The sequence below is a fragment of the Leiobunum rupestre genome, chromosome 7, assembly GCF_980474605.1.
Source record: "Leiobunum rupestre chromosome 7, qqLeiRupe1.1.hap1, whole genome shotgun sequence".
Lineage (NCBI taxonomy): Eukaryota > Metazoa > Arthropoda > Arachnida > Opiliones > Sclerosomatidae > Leiobunum > Leiobunum rupestre.
The window spans coordinates 10157538-10176562 of NC_143390.1; the positions used below are offsets into that span (position 1 = coordinate 10157538).

The 19025-nt window shown below is 42.8% G+C and overlaps 2 protein-coding genes across 2 annotated transcripts; both read left to right on the forward strand.

The window, feature by feature from the left end:
* Nucleotides 1–3038: 3038 nt before the first annotated feature.
* LOC149934405 (uncharacterized) lies at nucleotides 3039–4286 on the forward strand. The gene has a single exon (XM_090153445.1). It carries the CDS (start codon nucleotides 3039–3041, stop codon nucleotides 4284–4286), a length of 1248 nt encoding a protein of 415 aa, XP_090009571.1.
* A 102-nt stretch (nucleotides 4287–4388) lies between these two features.
* On the forward strand, nucleotides 4389–4844 carry LOC149934406 (uncharacterized). The gene has a single exon (XM_090153446.1). It carries the CDS (start codon nucleotides 4389–4391, stop codon nucleotides 4842–4844), a length of 456 nt encoding a protein of 151 aa, XP_090009572.1.
* The last annotated feature ends 14181 nt before the right edge of the window (nucleotides 4845–19025 follow it).

Sequence of the window (19025 nt, forward strand, 5' to 3'; positions counted from 1 at the left end):
GCGCTTTTGGAAAAGCAAAGAAGGACATTACGAGCCGGAGTGACGAGAGCCTGCAACGTTATTGACGTTGAATTGCAGAAAACCTCGTTCATTTGCGAAAAGGTTTTGAGCGACGCTATTGCGCAGCTAGATGCGAAAGAACCCAAGTTAGACGAATTGGACGTAAAAATACTGGAATGCATGACCGATGCAGAGCAGGACGACGAATTGTTACAAATAGACTTGTACAGTGAATAGTCAGTCCTTTGGCGAGCACGAGCGAAAAAGTGGATCAACGAGAAGAAGCAACCCGCAACCAGATCTCGCCATTCTTCGGGCGGCGAGACCGATGTCATCGTACCAACAGCGTCGGCGGTTCGACTCCCGAAGTTAGAAATAAAGAAGTACGACGGCAGTTATGAAAAATGGCAAACGTTTTGGACTCAGTTCGAAGGTGCACTCGAATCAAAAATTATCGAACAAAGATAAGTTTAATTATTTGAAATCCTATTTAAAGGGACGTGCTGAAGTAGCTATCGAAGGATTAACCTTAACAGATGGTAATTATTTAACAGCTATAGAAATTTTAAATCAAAATTGTGGTCGTCCATAGAGCGGGACCATCGCAAACAAAATCAACCAATAGCCAATTAGAAAAGCAGAATGTTAAAAGTGGACAATCTAGTAAAATTTATTCTAATAAGCCAAATTCGGCAACCCCGTTTAATAAGCCATTTTCGGCAGCCGCGCTAAATACCGGTGCTGTTAACGATCAGAATAATCAAAGAAATTGTGTTTTTTGTGCTAGTACTGAGCACCCATTTTATAATTGTACCGGAATTTCAATATCAGAGAAAAGAGCAATTGCTAGTAAGAAAAGGCTATGTTTCCTCTGTTTAAGGTCCGAGCACCCCGCTCACCTATGCCGAGGTAGAATACAAAATTGTAGAATTTGTAGGCGCAAACATCATCAAATAGTATGCGATGAAAATGAAAACAAGAATGTAGAATTCACTAGACAAGGGCAGAGCGACAATAAGCCAGTGCAAAATGACCAGATTAAAGCGAAATCTGATAACCCAAATTCAGCGACCCTAACTACGGGTTTAGATGCCTCGAGCGTCATTCTCTTGCAAACCGCCCAAGCCAATATTAGCGATAAGGCGGGAAATAACGTTAGGGTAAGGTGCGTCCTAGATGGAGCCAGCCATCGCAGTTTTATTACGGAGGCATTATCAAATAGATTACAATTAGAGGAAGTCGGTAAAGTCAATATGAGTCTGTTTCCCTTTGAAAGTGAGACCCCAATCAAATTTACGCGCAGAGAGGTCAAAATTACCCTTAGAAATGTAATCACCGGTGAGAAGGTGAATATTATAGCCTTAGAAACTCCCTTTATCAATGGGGCAGTATTTGCAGTGCCAGGCGAAAAAGTTAAGCTAGAAATGAGAAAAAGAAATTTAGAGTTGTCCGATGTGATTGGTGAAACTGACAAGGGAGTTGGTCCCCCCATTGAAGTTTTAATTGGGGCGGATTATTTTTGGAGGGTGGTAGCCAACGACGAATTCAAGTGTCTTTCTCCAGATTTGATGGCCATAAACACTATATTAGGGTGGACTGTGCAGTGAAGGTCGGAAGAAGAAGGATCCTTTATAGCGGTTAATTCCGTGGGAGCTCTCCACGTAGCGGCCCAATCCGAGGAAAACTTAGTATCAGAACAATTGCGCGCGTTCTGGAATTTGGAGTCAATGGGAATTAACGATAGTGACGGGACAAAATCCGATCAATTCGAATCGGTCTTAAGTGATTTTGGGCAAAATATCAATTTCATAGACGGACGCTACGAGTTAGCGCTCCCTTGGAAGCCTAATCGAGATTTGATGGGAGATCATTTAGGGGTAGCCAAGAGGCGAACAATTAACTTATTGGGCAAGTTAGAAACGAAACCCCAAGACATGGCGCAGTATGACGAAATCATACGAGAACAGATAAAATCAGGGATAGTGGAAAGGGTCGAAGAAAGGGAAAATGGTGCTAAGCCCAGTGGATGTTATTATCTGCCCCATAGGGGTGTTTTTCGTGAGAGTAGCGTAACTACCAAATTGAGAATTGTGCTTGACGGGTCAGCCTTCGCGAAGGGATTCCTCTCTCTTAATAGTTGCTTGGAGTCAGGACCCAATTTCTTACCATTAATTTTTAAAATGTTAGTACGTTTCCGCAAACACCGAGTAGCCTACACCAGCGATGTAAAAAAAGCATTCCAGGGTTTGTCAGGTGCAGATAGAACCGAATTAGTGGTTTATAGATTTACTAGAATTCCATTCGGTTGTACGGCGAGCCCATTCTTATTGGCCGCCATTATAAAATATCATGCCAAAAATATGTAGACAATTTTCCCAAAGCTAGTGCCGTGTTGAATGACGACCTATATGTCGACGATTTAATCTCAGGAGAACAAGAGGTTGCGGAAGTAGATAAAATGATGTTAGACATCGGGTATCTTAAGTGAAGCTGGGATGAGATTGAGAAAGTTTCATAGCAACTCCAGAGAAATCAGAGAGAAATGGGGGGAGGATAAAGTTGCCAAAGTTAGCGGAGAACACCCCAACGATAGCGAGAAAAATACAAAAGTTTTAGGGATGACTTGGAATGAAGCGAGAGATACCTTCAGTTTTGACATGAGCCACATGTTGCAATTTTTGTTAAAAAGGGAGAGTACAAAGCGCTGGGTCTTAAGGGCCGCAGCGAAATTTTTCGACCCCCTGGGTCTATTGTCCCCTTTTACTATCAGAGCGAAGTTGATTTTCCAGGAATTGTGGAGTAAGAGGCTAGAATGGGACTCTCATTTACCGAGTGACCTTTCCCAGGAATTTGAGGCGTGGTGCGCGGAGCTCCCCCACCTGGTTAAAATAGAAATTCCTAGGTATTATTTTGCGAATGAGTCAACTAAAACGGAACCGGAAATAGAAGTGCACTGTTAGGTTGACGCGAGTAAAACTGCTTACGCTGCCGTTGTTTACTTGAAAAGTGAATACCCAGATGGTCAGGTGCTCACCTCTATGGTAGCGTCGAAGACTAGAGTTGCTCCGCTGCAAACCTTGACATTACCCCGAGTAGAATTAATGGGTGGGGTATTGGGTGCTAGGCTTGTTACGAGCTTAATTGAATCATTAGAGTACTCTCCACGGGCGGTTCGAATGTGGACTGACTCGACCATAGTTTTACACTGGGTTCGGGATAATGCAGCGCGGTGGAAACCTTTTGTGTCAAACAGGGTGAGGGAAATTCAGAAGTTAACCGCCCCCTCTTGTTGGAAACACGTTTCGGGTAAAGATAACCCTGCCGATATACCATCACGCGGTACCACGATTGAAGAGCTGGGAACCTCTAAACTTTGGCTTTACGGACCTCCTTGGTTATCCGATAATAAAAAAGTAGATTCTGATTTAGAACCAATTGACGAGGAAAACCCCGATATTAAAAGTGAAAAGAGAGCGAAAGGCGATGCTAAAACAGTTTTTAGGCTCACTGCTTGGATTAAGCGCTACGTTCAAAATTTAAGAGAAGCCTCTAAAAAGGTTGGGAAAACGCTCGGACCATTGTCAGCGGATGAGATAAATGACGCTGAAATATATTTTGTGAAAATTGCGCAAGAGGAAGATTATTTTGAGGACCTGAATTGTTTAAAATCCGGAATTGGAATTTCGAAAAATTCCAAAATTTTGTCATTGTCGCCCTTAATTGATCAGGATGGTTTATTGCGTTTAGGCGGACGTTTAGACGCCGCAGATATCAGTTACCAAGAGAAACACCCCTGGATTTTATCGCGTGAAAATAGATTAACCGAGTTGATTGTTGACGACTGTCATATCAAATTAAAGCATGCCGGAGTCGATGACGTTTTAGTGGAAATAAGAGAAAAATTTTGGATTAATAAAATAAGGAGGCAAATTAAAAGAGAGATACAAGGTTGTCCTAGGTGTAAGCGATTCCGAGCTAAAGCTCCAGTAGCGGTAATGGTACGCCTACCCGAGGCCAGAATTAATCCGTCCCCTCCTTTCTCTGTTTGCGGAATCGACTTTGCCGGTCCATTATATGATAGAACTGGAAATAAATGTTATATCGCGCTTTTCACATGTGCGGTAACGCGCGCCGTACATTTGGAGGTCGTGTCAGACCTATCCACTGATAATTTTTTGTTGTCGTTCCGGAGATTTTGCGCGAGACGTGGAATTTGTAGAATTATATACAGCGACAATGCGAAGACTTTTAAAAGGGCCGAAACTGATTTAAATGAACTTTTATAAAATCTAAGACATCCAGAGGTAGTGGATTGTTTTGGCTCCCTACGAATACAGTGGCGCTACATAGCGGACAGGGCGGCCTGGTGGGGAGGGTTTTGGGAGATGATGGTTCGTTCTGTCAAATCATCCCTTCGCAAAACCCTCGGAAAGGCTCGATTAAGTTACGAAGAACTCGAAACCATTTTAGTTGAGATTGAAGCGAAGATAAATTCTAGACCCATAAGTTTTGTATATGAAGGAGCGGAAGAACCGACTCCATTGAGCCCCGCGCAAACCTCGCTGCCCTCCCGAGTGTATTCTAACAATGAAGCGCTAAACCCAACTAGGCAAGAGTTGAATAGGAGACTAAAGTACCGACAAACATTGTTAGATAGATTTTGGTCCAGGTGGAAGCGTAATTATTTGTTAGAACTACGTTCGGCACATCATAAGCCAGCTCGTAGTCCTACAGAAAGTTTAAAAATCAACGACGTTGTTTTACTAGAAGAAAATAAACTCCCGAGATTGATGTGGAGAATAGCAGTCGTAGAAGAGGTAGTTGAGGGTAGAGATATGTTGTAAGATCGTGCATGGTTCGTTTAGCAAATGGTAATCGAGTAAAGCGACCTATCCAAATGTTGTACCCCCTAGAGATTTATAGGTTTTGAACACTGTTTAAAAGGGGGGAGAATGTTAAAAATCGAATAACGATCAATTAAAATTTAATTGAAAAGTTTGTATATAAAAAACAATGGTTATGGGTTTCTGTGTATTTTGTAAAAAGTGTATTAGTTGTATTCCATCTGTTTTATAATTTACTCGATTTTGCTCTGTCATTCCACAATTACTGTATTTTTCGGTGGTTCGTGTATATAAATATTCTTGTATTTCTTCCGACAAAGGATGCGAGGAAAGTTGTCGTGGGCTCGTTGGAATTTGAGTGAAAGAGTGAGTTTTTCCCCATTACTGACTGCGACTGAAGGTCGCCAAAGGGGAGACAAAGCCCCATGAAAAAGAAGCGAGTCATCGGGAGCTTTCCTCGGTCCCTCGAAAAGAAAGGCAAGGCAGAATTGATTTGAAAGCCGACTGTGTGGGTATAGGCATCGTGCGCCTCTTAATTTTTTGTATCTTGAAAATTAGTTATTAAAGGGAATATAACCTCAGGTATTTGGTGTGGAACACCAACGGTTGCAGCTCTGGCCGCTCTTGCCTTTGGCTTTAAAAATGTTTGGCGCCACTGTACGGGAAATTTGAAAAATTGAAGGGGTCTTCCATAAAGATTTTTTTGCAGGTTATATTCCCTTTAAACTTGTGTTATATTTTTAAATTGTGGAGTAAATCTATTACGCGCATAACTAAGTGCCAATTCCTAGTTATTATTTAAGCGCCGTTAGAATTCGATGTTTCAGTCCGTTGGATTTTAACTTAAGTTTAGCTCTCCCAATTAAAGCTACGTCGGACCAAGGTAAAAGTAACATAGTCCAGGGGGCCTACTCTGTAAATATTCAAAATCCAATTTTCGATCGAAAACTACATTTCGAACTTCGAGATCTCGACGAATGGTATTCGGTAAAGATTTCGAATAAGCATAAATCAATGCAAATTGTCGAAGTCGATCTCGACATGGTATAGGGTATCGAGATCGAATTCCCATTCGATTTTTTACAGAATCGCCCCCCAGGGTAGAGTTCCATTATTTGGGGGGAGAAGTGCAAAAAATACGCTACAGCCGCAAATTTCAGAATCGAAAGGGATTAGGGTCGTATACCACCTCCCAAAAGTCCCTTTGCCTCCAACGCCGGTTTTCGCCGCCATCTTGGAAAATGTTCGTCGTACCGGAATTGCATATATCTCTGGAAATACTTATTCGATTTCGATGTTTTTGGTGTCAAAATGAGCGATATAGTTCTATTATTACAGTTCAGTATTTATATGTCCGAGTTTAAGTAAACGTAATTAGTGAAATTTAATTCTTTCAATTTTTTGCTAAAAAATGTTTTAGATTTAGACCACAAAATTATAAATTAACTTTTTAAATTTCTATAAAATAATTTTAATAAGAGCCTGGTTGTGCGTAATACACATTGTCAAAATTGGTTACATATAACATGATTTATTTAAGGAAACAATACACCCCACCTTTCCGCGGTGGCCTCTCAGTGGTTTCGTAAACCCCGCGGTCTCCGCACGGTGTCTGTGGTGCCTCCGGGATTCCGTATCGCGTGCCGCAAGCACTCATTCCTTCCCTCGTCCATTCGGGACTGGAATTCCTTGCCAGATCATCTTAAGGGCTTTCCCGTGCAAACTCAATTCCGGAAGGTGAACTATCTGGAACTCTATGACTAACATTGTAAGTGTTCATAATCTCTCAAGCTATTATATTTCACAATTTTATTACCCTTTTCGTTGTATGTATACAGGGTGTTACGGATAAGAGTACTGAAACTTAAATAATGTGTTCTGTGGGTCAATACGAGTTGAAAATGGCAAATGAACCATGGTCCTAAAATGTACCGTTTGGGAGATACAAGCTTTCAAAATTTTACCTAAAAAACACCGAAATTCACGCAAATGTGAAATCCTTATTATGCCTTGATCACAATTGTTGTCTTAAAGTGATCGGTTGTTTTTTAGAGATAAAGTGATAAAAGGATCGCCGAATATTAAAAGATCATTACAATATCATCCGGAAGTATGCACCTCCAGATTGTGAATTTACGAAGAAGCTTTAAAAACAAGACTTGTAATAATTTTCGACGTTTAACTGTAACCTAGTCGTGTTTGATAGTACAAAAACCAGCAGCACATAATTAATGGTATGTTTTTATTTATCAAAACAGAACAATTATTGACATTGTTACACGCACCGTTCACATTATTTACAAGAGTTGTTCGAAATGCCCACCTTGAACTCTAATGCACAAACGACAACGTCATACAAATGATTGACGAACGTTTTCCCAGATGTCTGGTGTGTTTCGAATTGTCTCAAATGCATCGATAATACGCTGGCGCAAGTCGTCGACATCTCGGACCTCTGTTTTATAAACTACGTTTTTCAGATGTCCTCAAAGATAGAAGTCACAAGCGTTCAAATCGCGAGATCGTGCTGGCCATGGAATAGTTCCTCCTCGTCCTATCCACCTTAAAGGAAATGTCGCATCGAGGTGGTCTCTCACGGCACGGCTGAAATGTGGTGGCGCCCCATCGTGCAAGAACCACATCCGCTGTCTAGTCGCTAACGGAACATCTTCCAGAAGCTCTGGTAGGGCTCGTTTGCAGAAATTCCAGGTACGACTCTCCATTCAATCTTGGCGGAAGGAAAAAGGGTCCCACTAAGTTGTCTCCAACAATGCCACACCAGACGTTTAGGCTGAATCTTTCTTGGTGAGCTGCGACCACAGTTCCGCGAGGGTGGTTTTGGCTCCACTGATGGGTATTGTGTAATATAGTAGTTTCTAGAACAATGCATCTGTAAAATACAGTGCAGTTTCTACAAAATTTTAACATTTAATATCGTTTGTCGAAGTAATTCACGCGGTAAATATTGATTCGTGATGAGGTTTACGCTTCCGCGGTTTGGCGAGAAAGTTTCACCCACTGAAAACTATCTCGATCTCGCGAAGGATCGTGTTTCATGTTTTACGTATTAAGGGATACTCTTCGCGTACAACATTTTTTGGAAGTTAAAACTGGGAGAGCAGGCAATCAGCCTGGGAAAGGAGGGGGGACGCTTTAAGTGGCAGATAGGTGCCGTAGTGACGGTGCAACCTGTTGTTTCTCGACCAATTTGTATTTTTCACTAGAAGGAATCCGTTGGTTTTTCCGCGAAGTTTCCAAACCATGAAAATTATGTCCATTTGTCTAAAGAAATCTTTTTTTAAATTAATTAAAAAAAAGGATTGAATTAAAAATTATAGTTTCAATAAGTGTGGCTCTCTCGATCTTCAAATTTGTGGGTTATAGGTCAACCCCAAAAATGGTGGACATCAGCTAGGCCTAAGTCATCAAGCGACTTTTAAAGCCATTAATTCAGGGGCCGGGTTACAACGCTTATTAGGGTGGTGGCAAGCCCCGCATGCCGCACGAGCCAACAGCTCCCTACACTCACTATTACCGTTTAACCTCAACAAGTTTTTAAGGAAAGAGGAAACCGAAGAACTTGAGGGAAAACCATTTAAACCAGTGGGGAGAGAACTTGCAAACTCAGCGCAAAACGAGTAGATCTATGTTTTTCACCCAGTGCCACAAGTTGGGATCGAACCCGGCTCGACTTGCTGCGAGGCGAAAGCGTTAACCACTCCGCCACTCCACTTTTGGTCATCTGCCAAGATTGAATAAACCCTTTTATATGAAACGTCAAATAATGGCTCTTGAAGCCTGCGGCGTCACCTGCGGTTGTGAAGTGGGTTGCTAAATGAACTTTCTCGAAATTTTAAAGCAACCTCCAAATCTTACCAAAGAGGTCCAACTTTTTCAAATTTGCTAAAATATTTGAGATTTACGTTAAAATGTATTTTAATTTATTTAAAAAATAAAGGGCCAAACAATAAACTGGGAGGCCCCACTTACTGGGCCTAACTGACCAAAAACGCCTCTGCTACAGGCGGATAAATTCGGATCTACTCGAATGAGTTCATTATCATTTCATAATTTCGTGATTGTTATTTAAGAAAAACTTTATTACAGTTAAACTTTCCTTTTGATAATTAATTTTTATGGCTAATCAGTTAACTTAATTATATGGATATTAACGCACAAATTAAAGTTTTGTCAAATCCTTTTATAAATTTGGTCGTGTATTATCTCGCCGTGGAAGAAAATAGGTTTCTAGTTTAGGGTCAAATTTGCCAAGCAAGGAGTATTCAACTCTGAACAGCATCCAGATAGCCCAATCTTTGGAATAAATTCCACGAAATATAATGTAGAAATATTTTTATTTATTATAGTTCAGTACACTGTACGTTTTACTATAATACAAGATCGGAAGACCTGCGACCCCTTGTGGCGGAACTAACTTTCGTGAAGATATATCGAAAAACCGCCGATGGAAATGTATAGCACACCATCAAATTAGCCAATTTGGACATTTTCAGCTTCTTACATGTAGTTATGTTGAACCTTTCTGCACAGACGAAATAATAGTGTAAAAACTCATTTTCGGCCATATTCAGATCTGGAAATTTTATCAACAATTTCAAGAACACTGCACTCATTTTAATTCCATTTACTAGAATGTGTTGATCTACGGTTTAAAGTTTTGATTGTATAGGACAACTGACAGTCTTCATTTTCATTTTATACAATTGGCGCAATATCTTTATTGAGATTTTATAACATATATATAAAAAAAGAAAAGTTATATTTTTTATCTTGGAAAATGGCTGCCTTTTTATAAACGCGAATATCACACAAACTATCAAGCCTAATGATGATAATTTTTTCTGTTTTGTATACAGTACATACCTATCGTCTGAATCTCTAATAATAATAATTGTTTTCACCTCTCCGAGGGGACAAAGTGTCTGTGTGTCTGTCCTGCGAGCGCGTTCGCATTTTCCGTGCAAAGGTTAATCACTGCGTACGCAGTTTCTCGAAATCTCTGCGTTCACAGTTGCTAGGACTGTCGAAGGGTTGGTAAAAACCACCATTCGACGGTGAGCGTTAACGGATTAATTTGCGGTTGGGTTGGGTTTGAATGGTGTTTTTCGTTAACGCTCACCGTCCCGAGTGTTTTGATTCCGTTTGATTGAATATTTCGTTTTTGTAATGTTTATCTGTAGGGTGTGATCATTGAGTTTGTGTTATGACGGTTGTGGGTGTTTAGTTTGTTTGTGATTGTACGGGCGTTTTCTCTCTAACTTTTTTTAATTGACTTTTGGGACGGACTGAGTGCTATGCAACCTCTCAACGTCCAATGGCAGGGTTCCATCGATTGCACACCGTATTTGTCTTAGTATCAATTTGCGATTTATTGGCGCCGGCCGGGAATCGAACCCGGGTCTGATGCGTGCAAGAGATTTACTCTAACCACTCAGCCACCAACGCTTTTTAACTTACGGTGTTTTTCTAAAAAACAGCTCTGGCGAATGTCCTTTACGAAGTTATAACGTTAGGTACTATAATTTATTCTACATCATTTTAAATATTTATAAATTATATTAATATTAAATTTAATTAAATATTTATAAATTATATTCATCTTATATTTAATTAAATATTTATAAATTATATTAATCTTATATTTAATTAAATATTTATAAATTATATTAATCTTATATTTAATTAAATATTTATAAATTATATTAATCTTATATTTAATTAAATATTTTTAAATTATATTAATCTTATATTTAATTAAATATTTTTAAATTATATTAATCTTATATTTAATTAAATATTTATAAATTATATTAATATTATATTTAATTAAATATTTATAAATTATATTAATCTTATATTTAATTAAATATTTATAAATTATATTAATTAAGTAGCTTCCTCAATAAAAAGGTGGAGAGGAAGCATATTCAGGAGAATTTCCAGAGAAGCGCTTGGGGCTGTTCTCATGGCTCCTGTAATGCCGACACAAGCCAGCCTTTGTAGAGTGCTCAGATTAACTTGCACAGTCCTTAAAGTAACTCTTGGTCACCAGACCACAGCTGCATAAGACAGGATAGGTTTGATGATCATAGTATACAGCCAGTACACAGCTCTGGGGCTTAGGCCCCAAGTCTTGCTAACTGTACTTCTGGTTCTCCAAAATAACATTTTGCCCTTCTTGACTATATAGTCAAGGTGTGGCTTCCATGTTATTTTGCTATCCAAGATGACCCCGAGGTACTTCACCTCGGTGCTCTCCACTAGGTCCTTTCCAAATAAGGAAATACCCTCGAACATGCCTTTTATCCTTTTACGAGTAAAAGGAACCATGACATCAAGCTCATCCACCACCAGGCACCAAAGAAGGGGTGAGAGAACCCCCCCTGTGGGCAACCACGACTGGTGGAGACCATAAGGGAGTCACCCAGCAAGGAGGATGTCACTTTCCGGTCAGTTAACATAGATTTGATCCAAATGTGTCATTGATACCAAATCTTTTCGCAGCCTTAAGTATAACTGCGCTTGAGACCTTATCAAAGGCTCCCTCAATATCAAGAAAAACTGCTAGCGCAATTTCCTTGTATTCAATTGCCTTTTCCAGGCAGCTGCTGATACCATGCAGGGCGGTCTCAGTAGACCTGCCTTTCTGATAGGCATGCTGAGCAGCCGACAGAGGAGAATTACAAAGAACCTCCTCCCTAATATGGTTGTCCACCATTTTTTCCAGAATTTTTAGGAGAAAAGAGGTAAGACTAATTGGCCTAAAAGCCTTAGCATCCAGGTAATCAGATTTACCAGGTTTGGGTATGAAGATTGCTTGAGACAACTTCCAGGTGCTAGGTAAATGCCCTGTAGATTCTCAGCAGCAGAGGGCAAAGAATATCACTGCCCTCCTGTAAAAGGATAGGAAATATCAAATCCGGCCAGGGGACTGATAGGGTTTAAAAGACTTTATAGCCCACATAAGTCGAGAATGCGTGACGACCTTATTCACCACTGCCCAATCTTCCCTTTTGGTTCGATTGATCCTCAAAGGGAGAGTGCCAGTGCCACCATTGCTGGTGACCTTACATATGTGTCAGAGTGTCCTTACCGGATGTGGAAAAACTACCATCTTTAAACTTAATGGTGTCAAGATGCTTAGTATTATCATGTGCCAAAATTTTCATTAATTTGGCCGTACTGGGAACATCCACTATGTTCTCGCAGAATTCCCTCCACGAAGCTTTCTGGGCATCGCGGATAGATTAGTGGTAGGTGGTGAGGGTGCGTTTATAGGCATCCCAATCACCCCCCTTCTTGGCCCTATTGAAGAGCCTACGAGTTTCTTTGCGCAGCCTGCCAATCTCGTTGTTCCACCAAGGCACTAACCTTGGCCGGTTGGCAGGCTTTGCCGGACAATTGCGGTGATAGGAGTCGATAATGCACTGTTGAACGCGGTCAACAGCCAAATCTAAATCCAACACCGATGACAGCCGTGGCTTATCACCCTTAAGGAAGAAGCTTAGGTCTTCCCTGTAACCAGACCAATCTGTGCCCCTTGGGATACGAATAGCGGTACAAGCCCATGCAGGTTTGACCAGAATATTAAAGCAAATGTGTCTGTGATCCAACAAAGACGGTTCATTAGACACATGCCAGTTCTTGATTTTATCTGCGACATTTGCTGTACACAGTGTGAGATCAATGACCTCACTTCTGTTAGAGGTAACAAAAGTTGGTACATTGTTCCTATTTAGAATGTGAAGTCTGGTACTAACCAGATATTCAATTAAGTGGTTACCACGCTGGTTGCAGTCTGAGCTGTTCCAGATTTCGTGGTGAGCATTAGCATCACAACCGATGACCAGCTTCCTCTTCGAACTCTCACCATAGTTGACCAATCTGGCCATCCCGTGCGAGGGGGGGGGGGTTAGAGCATCGTCGTACGGTAGGTATGCCGATGCCATAGTAACCTCCCCACCACCATCCGTGATGAGTTTTACCGTGGCAATAACCCTGGAGGTGTACATTGAGAGCGGAAGGGCATGAATGCCCTTGCGTATCAGTGCACAAGCCCTGGGTGTAGCTGAGTTATAATCATAGAATATATTGCCTGCATTTTGGAGACCAAGTATCTTCTAATTGGCTGTCCATGGCTCCCGTATGAGAGCGACGTTGAAGCTCTCCTTTGCGAACCTCCTACAGAAAACTGCAGTGGCTGCCTTGCAGTGGTGCAAATTAATTTGCAGCACCTTTACACTCATCTTGGTTAAGGTGAGCTCGGTTGCTGGCCTTAGATGTCTATTCAGACCCCAACACACCCACCGGTCCGACTTGCATCCCCAGCCTGCCCCCCTGTTGCACCCTCCAGTGGTACAACAAGTCAAAGGCCTTTGGCTCCTCCACGAGAGTATCTTCCATTGGAATGTCCTCTCCGAAGTCCCCGCCATCCAGAGCCTCGTCTTCCATCCTTGAGATCTCCAAGGCAGAGGGTTCGACTGAACCACCCTCCTTTACAGGATCGACCGGAGCTGTCGGGTCAGGTTCATGAAGTATCTTAAAGATACCACTGTCCAGACCCGTTAAGGCTCGGTGTCCTGCCTCCTTGATAGCCTTAACCGACTCTCCATCCACCTGGAAAATCCAGCGGATAGCAGTAGGCTCATCGGCTTTATTTACGACCTTCCAACATTGCGTATTTAGCGCGTTGTTGTAGGTCCTGAGTCTACGAAGGAGGACATTACCATCCTTGGTGTAGACGTCCTTGGTGCGGAAGGCTACCTTGAAGGGCTTCGGTATGTCGACGGCCTTCATTACTAAAAGCCGTGACCCCCCGGAGACCAATTCCTTCTGGTCAAATCCTCCCACCAACCAATCCGCTGTAAACGCATCCTTACAGAGGTAGTGAATGGCACCCCCAACCAGCTAAAAGTTCCCAAAACGAGGTAGAGGGTCTCCCGAAGGTGACCCATCTATCCGCTTCAGGATCTCACGCTGGATGGTGCCCATTTCCTCTGCGGAGATGGTTTTCACAGGATAGCCTTCTTTAACGATGGCCATCTTTGTGGAGCTTAAGGTTTCACTATAGGTTTGGTCGTGAGACTTCATTTTTTTGGAAACCTGAGACTGGGAGTCGGGGGAGTAATTTTCCCTAGAACGTTTTGAAAGTGATGGCGGGGGGTTCTTCCTTACCAGAGACCTCCTCCTGCATCAATCTTTCCCTGCGGCGTCGATTCCGCTTTTGACTTTTATTGAGGGGCTTATCCCCCTTGAACCCTTGCTCCACCGACTGGTTCTTGCCAGAGGCAGACCCTTGAAGGCTAGGCCGAGTTCCTACAGGGGTAAGTCCCCCCTCAAGGTTAGGAACAGGGGGGCAACATCAGAAGATGAACCCGCCCCTTGATTTGGGTCGGGTTCTTTCGAACCCTCCCCTTGCTTTGGGTTGGGTCCTTTCAAACCCTCCCCCTGCTTTGGGTTGGGTTATTTCGAACCCTCCCCCTGCTTTGGGTTGGGTTCTTTCGAACCCTCCCTTGCTTAAGGCCGGGTTCTTTCGAACCCTTGCCCGGTTTTTGTTTTTTTTTGTTAGTTTTTTGTGTTTCCATATTTGGTCCCACGAGAAAAGAGGAAAGTAAAAAGTCACCGCCCTTAATCATCTGTCCAGGCGGAAGGCTAAAATACAACGGGGTGTCGCCTGGTGCCCCGAGGGGATCGTTCACGATACCGTATTTTCGCTTCCCCGGTACCACTCAGTCCTCAGCACGATACCTCACACCTTAGCTTAAGGAAGAAGCAGAGCCTTAGTTGGCCAGCACGAAGGGTTGCCCCTCCACCTGTTACTCCCTTCCACCACGAAGAGGTACAAGGTTGCAGTTTATGGAAGGGATTAAGATGTTTAATGCAGTTCATCAATTGGGTTCGTTTGTCTTATTTATAAAGAGCCCTAACTATTCCGTCTACGGTCATTTATTGATATACGAGCTGTCGTTTAGTCAAGGGGCATTCTGTGCTTTGTGAATGGTAAGTTTTTCGCTTCTTGTTAATTCATTTTTTATTGGTGTGGCTATTTGAACATCTACGATTGCTAATGCAGTCATTGATTTCCTGGGTGTGCGAGTCATTATGGGATATTGGAAATTGAACGGTATTGGTCTTTTTCATTTTGATGAAATTGAACACCTTTTTCAAGGTCATTCACAAGTTATCTCTATTATCAACAAAATCAAAAATTCAATTCGAACTAGAATTTTTCTTATAAATTTTTAACCAAACATTTCTCATTGTTGAAACATTAAATGTGTGCTTCTTTGGTCAATAGCTAAAAAATATAAAAAAAATGAAAAAAAGCGAAGGTGACGTCATTTCCGTTTTTTGGGGGTTTCTTAAACCCCCGAAAACGTTAATATCTTCCAAACCAATATCTGCAGGTAATTTTTGAAGCAAGAATACGATTCCTTGTCTAAAATACACCTAGAAATCCAATTTGCGATAGTTTAAAGGTATTTCGCTGGAAGATATGGTCAAAAATTTTGATTTTTGGGTCGGCGGAGCCTTTGATGTGGGAAAATTTCAATTGTTCATAAAATGGCCAATTTTATCGATAGAGGGCCAAATTTTTGGAAATGGTCAATATTTCAAGGCTACTTACGCACCAAAATTTGATGTACAAATCGGTGAGGTAGTGCCTCCCAACCTCTCGATTTGACATGGACTGACCCAACAGCGAGTTAGACGTACTAAAACAATGAACAATTGAATTTACCAATTTTTACAGAACAATTTTATCAGATAAATATATTACAAAGCAAATTTTAATGAAAGAAATATCTACAGAGGGTATTTGTATTTTTCTCGCTTACAAAATACTTGCCGCATCTTTAACGCTTTTGCTATTTCAACACTTGCCCTTAGAATAGCTATATTCGACATCTGGTAGTGGACGATTCGTAGACTTCCTGTTGACGTTGTGACACATGCCGCATGAAAAAGACCAATACCGTTCAATTTCCAATATCCCATAATGACTCGCACACCCAGGAAATCAATGACTGCATTAGCAATCGTAGATGTTCAAATAGCCACACCAATAAAAAATGAATTAACAAGAAGCGAAAAACTTACCATTCACAAAGCACAGAATGCCCCTTGACTAAACGACAGCTCGTATATCAATAAATGACCGTAGACGGAATAGTTAGGGCTCTTTATAAATAAGACAAACGAACCCAATTGATGAACTGCATTAAACATCTTAATCCCTTCCATAAACTGCAACCTTGTACCTCTTCGTGGTGGAAGGGAGTAACAGGTGGAGGGGCAACCCTTCGTGCTGGCCAACTAAGGCTCTGCTTCTTCCTTAAGCTAAGGTGTGAGGTATCGTGCTGAGGACTGAGTGGTACCGGGGAAGCGAAAATACGGTATCGTGAACGATCCCCTCGGGGCACCAGGCGACACCCCGTTGTATTTTAGCCTTCCGCCTGGACAGATGATTAAGGGCGGTGACTTTTTACTTTCCTCTTTTCTCGTGGGACCAAATATGGAAACACAAAAAACTAACAAAAAAAAACAAAAACCGGGCAAGGGTTCGAAAGAACCCGGCCTTAAGCAAGGGAGGGTTCGAAAGAACCCAACCCAAAGCAGGGGGAGGGTTCGAAATAACCCAACCCAAAGCAGGGGGAGGGTTTGAAAGGACCCAACCCAAAGCAAGGGGAGGGTTCGAAAGAACCCGACCCAAATCAAGGGGCGGGTTCATCTTCTGATGTTGCCCCCCTGTTCCTAACCTTGAGGGGGGACTTACCCCTGTAGGAACTCGGCCTAGCCTTCAAGGGTCTGCCTCTGGCAAGAACCAGTCGGTGGAGCAAGGGTTCAAGGGGGATAAGCCCCTCAATAAAAGTCAAAAGCGGAATCGACGCCGCAGGGAAAGATTGATGCAGGAGGAGGTCTCTGGTAAGGAAGAACCCCCCGCCATCACTTTCAAAATGTTCTAGGGAAAATTACTCCCCCGACTCCCAGTCTCAGGTTTCCAAAAAAATGAAGTCTCACGACCAAACCTATAGTGAAACCTTAAGCTCCACAAAGATGGCCATCGTTAAAGAAGGCTATCCTGTGAAAACCATCTCCGCAGAGGAAATGGGCACCATCCAGCGTGAGATCCTGAAGCGGATAGATGGGTCACCTTCGGGAGACCCTCTACCTCGTTTTGGGAACTTTTAGCTGGTTGGGGGTGCCATTCACTACCTCTGTAAGGATGCGTTTACAGCGGATTGGTTGGTGGGAGGATTTGACCAGAAGGAATTGGTCTCCGGGGGGTCACGGCTTTTAGTAATGAAGGCCGTCGACATACCGAAGCCCTTCAAGGTAGCCTTCCGCACCAAGGACGTCTACACCAAGGATGGTAATGTCCTCCTTCGTAGACTCAGGACCTACAACAACGCGCTAAATACGCAATGTTGGAAGGTCGTAAATAAAGCCGATGAGCCTACTGCTATCCGCTGGATTTTCCAGGTGGATGGAGAGTCGGTTAAGGCTATCAAGGAGGCAGGACACCGAGCCTTAACGGGTCTGGACAGTGGTATCTTTAAGATACTTCATGAACCTGACCCGACAGCTCCGGTCGATCCTGTAAAGGAGGGTGGTTCAGTCGAACCCTCTGCCTTGGAGATCTCAAGGATGGAAGACGAGGCTCTGGATGGCGGGGACTTCGGAGAGGACATTCCAATGGAAGATACTCTCGTGGAGGAGCCAAAGGCCTTTGACTTGTTGTACCACTGGAGGGTGCAACAGGGGGGCAGGCTGGGGATGCAAGTCGGACCGGTGGGTGTGTTGGGGTCTGAATAGACATCTAAGGCCAGCAACCGAGCTCACCTTAACCAAGATGAGTGTAAAGGTGCTGCAAATTAATTTGCACCACTGCAAGGCAGCCACTGCAGTTTTCTGTAGGAGGTTCGCAAAGGAGAGCTTCAACGTCGCTCTCATACGGGAGCCATGGACAGCCAATTAGAAGATACTTGGTCTCCAAAATGCAGGCAATATATTCTATGATTATAACTCAGCTACACCCAGGGCTTGTGCACTGATACGCAAGGGCATTCATGCCCTTCCGCTCTCAATGTACACCTCCAGGGTTATTGCCACGGTAAAACTCATCACGGATGGTGGTGGGGAGGTTACTATGGCATCGGCATACCTACCGTACGACGATGCTCTAACCCCCCCCCCCCTCGCACGGGATGGCCAGATTGGTCAACTATGGTGAGAGTTCGAAGAGGAAGCTGGTCATCGGTTGTGATGCTAATGCTCACCACGAAATCTGGAACAGCTCAGACTGCAACCAGCGTGGTAACCACTTAATTGAATATCTGGTTAGTACCAGACTTCACATTCTAAATAGGAACAATGTACCAACTTTTGTTACCTCTAACAGAAGTGAGGTCATTGATCTCACACTGTGTACAGCAAATGTCGCAGATAAAATCAAGAACTGGCATGTGTCTAATGAACCGTCTTTGTTGGATCACAGACACATTTGCTTTAATATTCTGGTCAAACCTGCATGGGCTTGTACCGCTATTCGTATCCCAAGGGGCACAGATTGGTCTGGTTACAGGGAAGACCTAAGCTTCTTCCTTAAGGGTGATAAGCCACGGCTGTCATCGGTGTTGGATTTAGATTTGGCTGTTGACCGCGTTCAACAGTGCATTATCGACTCCTATCACCGCAATTGTCCGGCAAAGCCTGCCAACCGGCCAAGGTTAGTGCCTTGGTGGAACAACGAGATTGGCAGGCTGCGCAAAGAAACTCGTAGGCTCTTCAATAGGGCCAAGAAGGGGGGTGATTGGGATGCCTATAAACGCACCCTCACCACCTACCACTAATCTATCCGCGATGCCCAGAAAGCTTCGTGGAGGGAATTCTGCGAGAACATAGTGGATGTTCCCAGTACGGCCAAATTAATGAAAATTTTGGCACATGATAATACTAAGCATCTTGACACCATTAAGTTTAAAGATGGTAGTTTTTCCACATCCGGTAAGGACACTCTGACACATATGTAAGGTCACCAGCAATGGTGGCACTGGCACTCTCCCTTTGAGGATCAATCGAACCAAAAGGGAAGATTGGGCAGTGGTGAATAAGGTCGTCACGCATTCTCGACTTATGTGGGCTATAAAGTATTTTAAA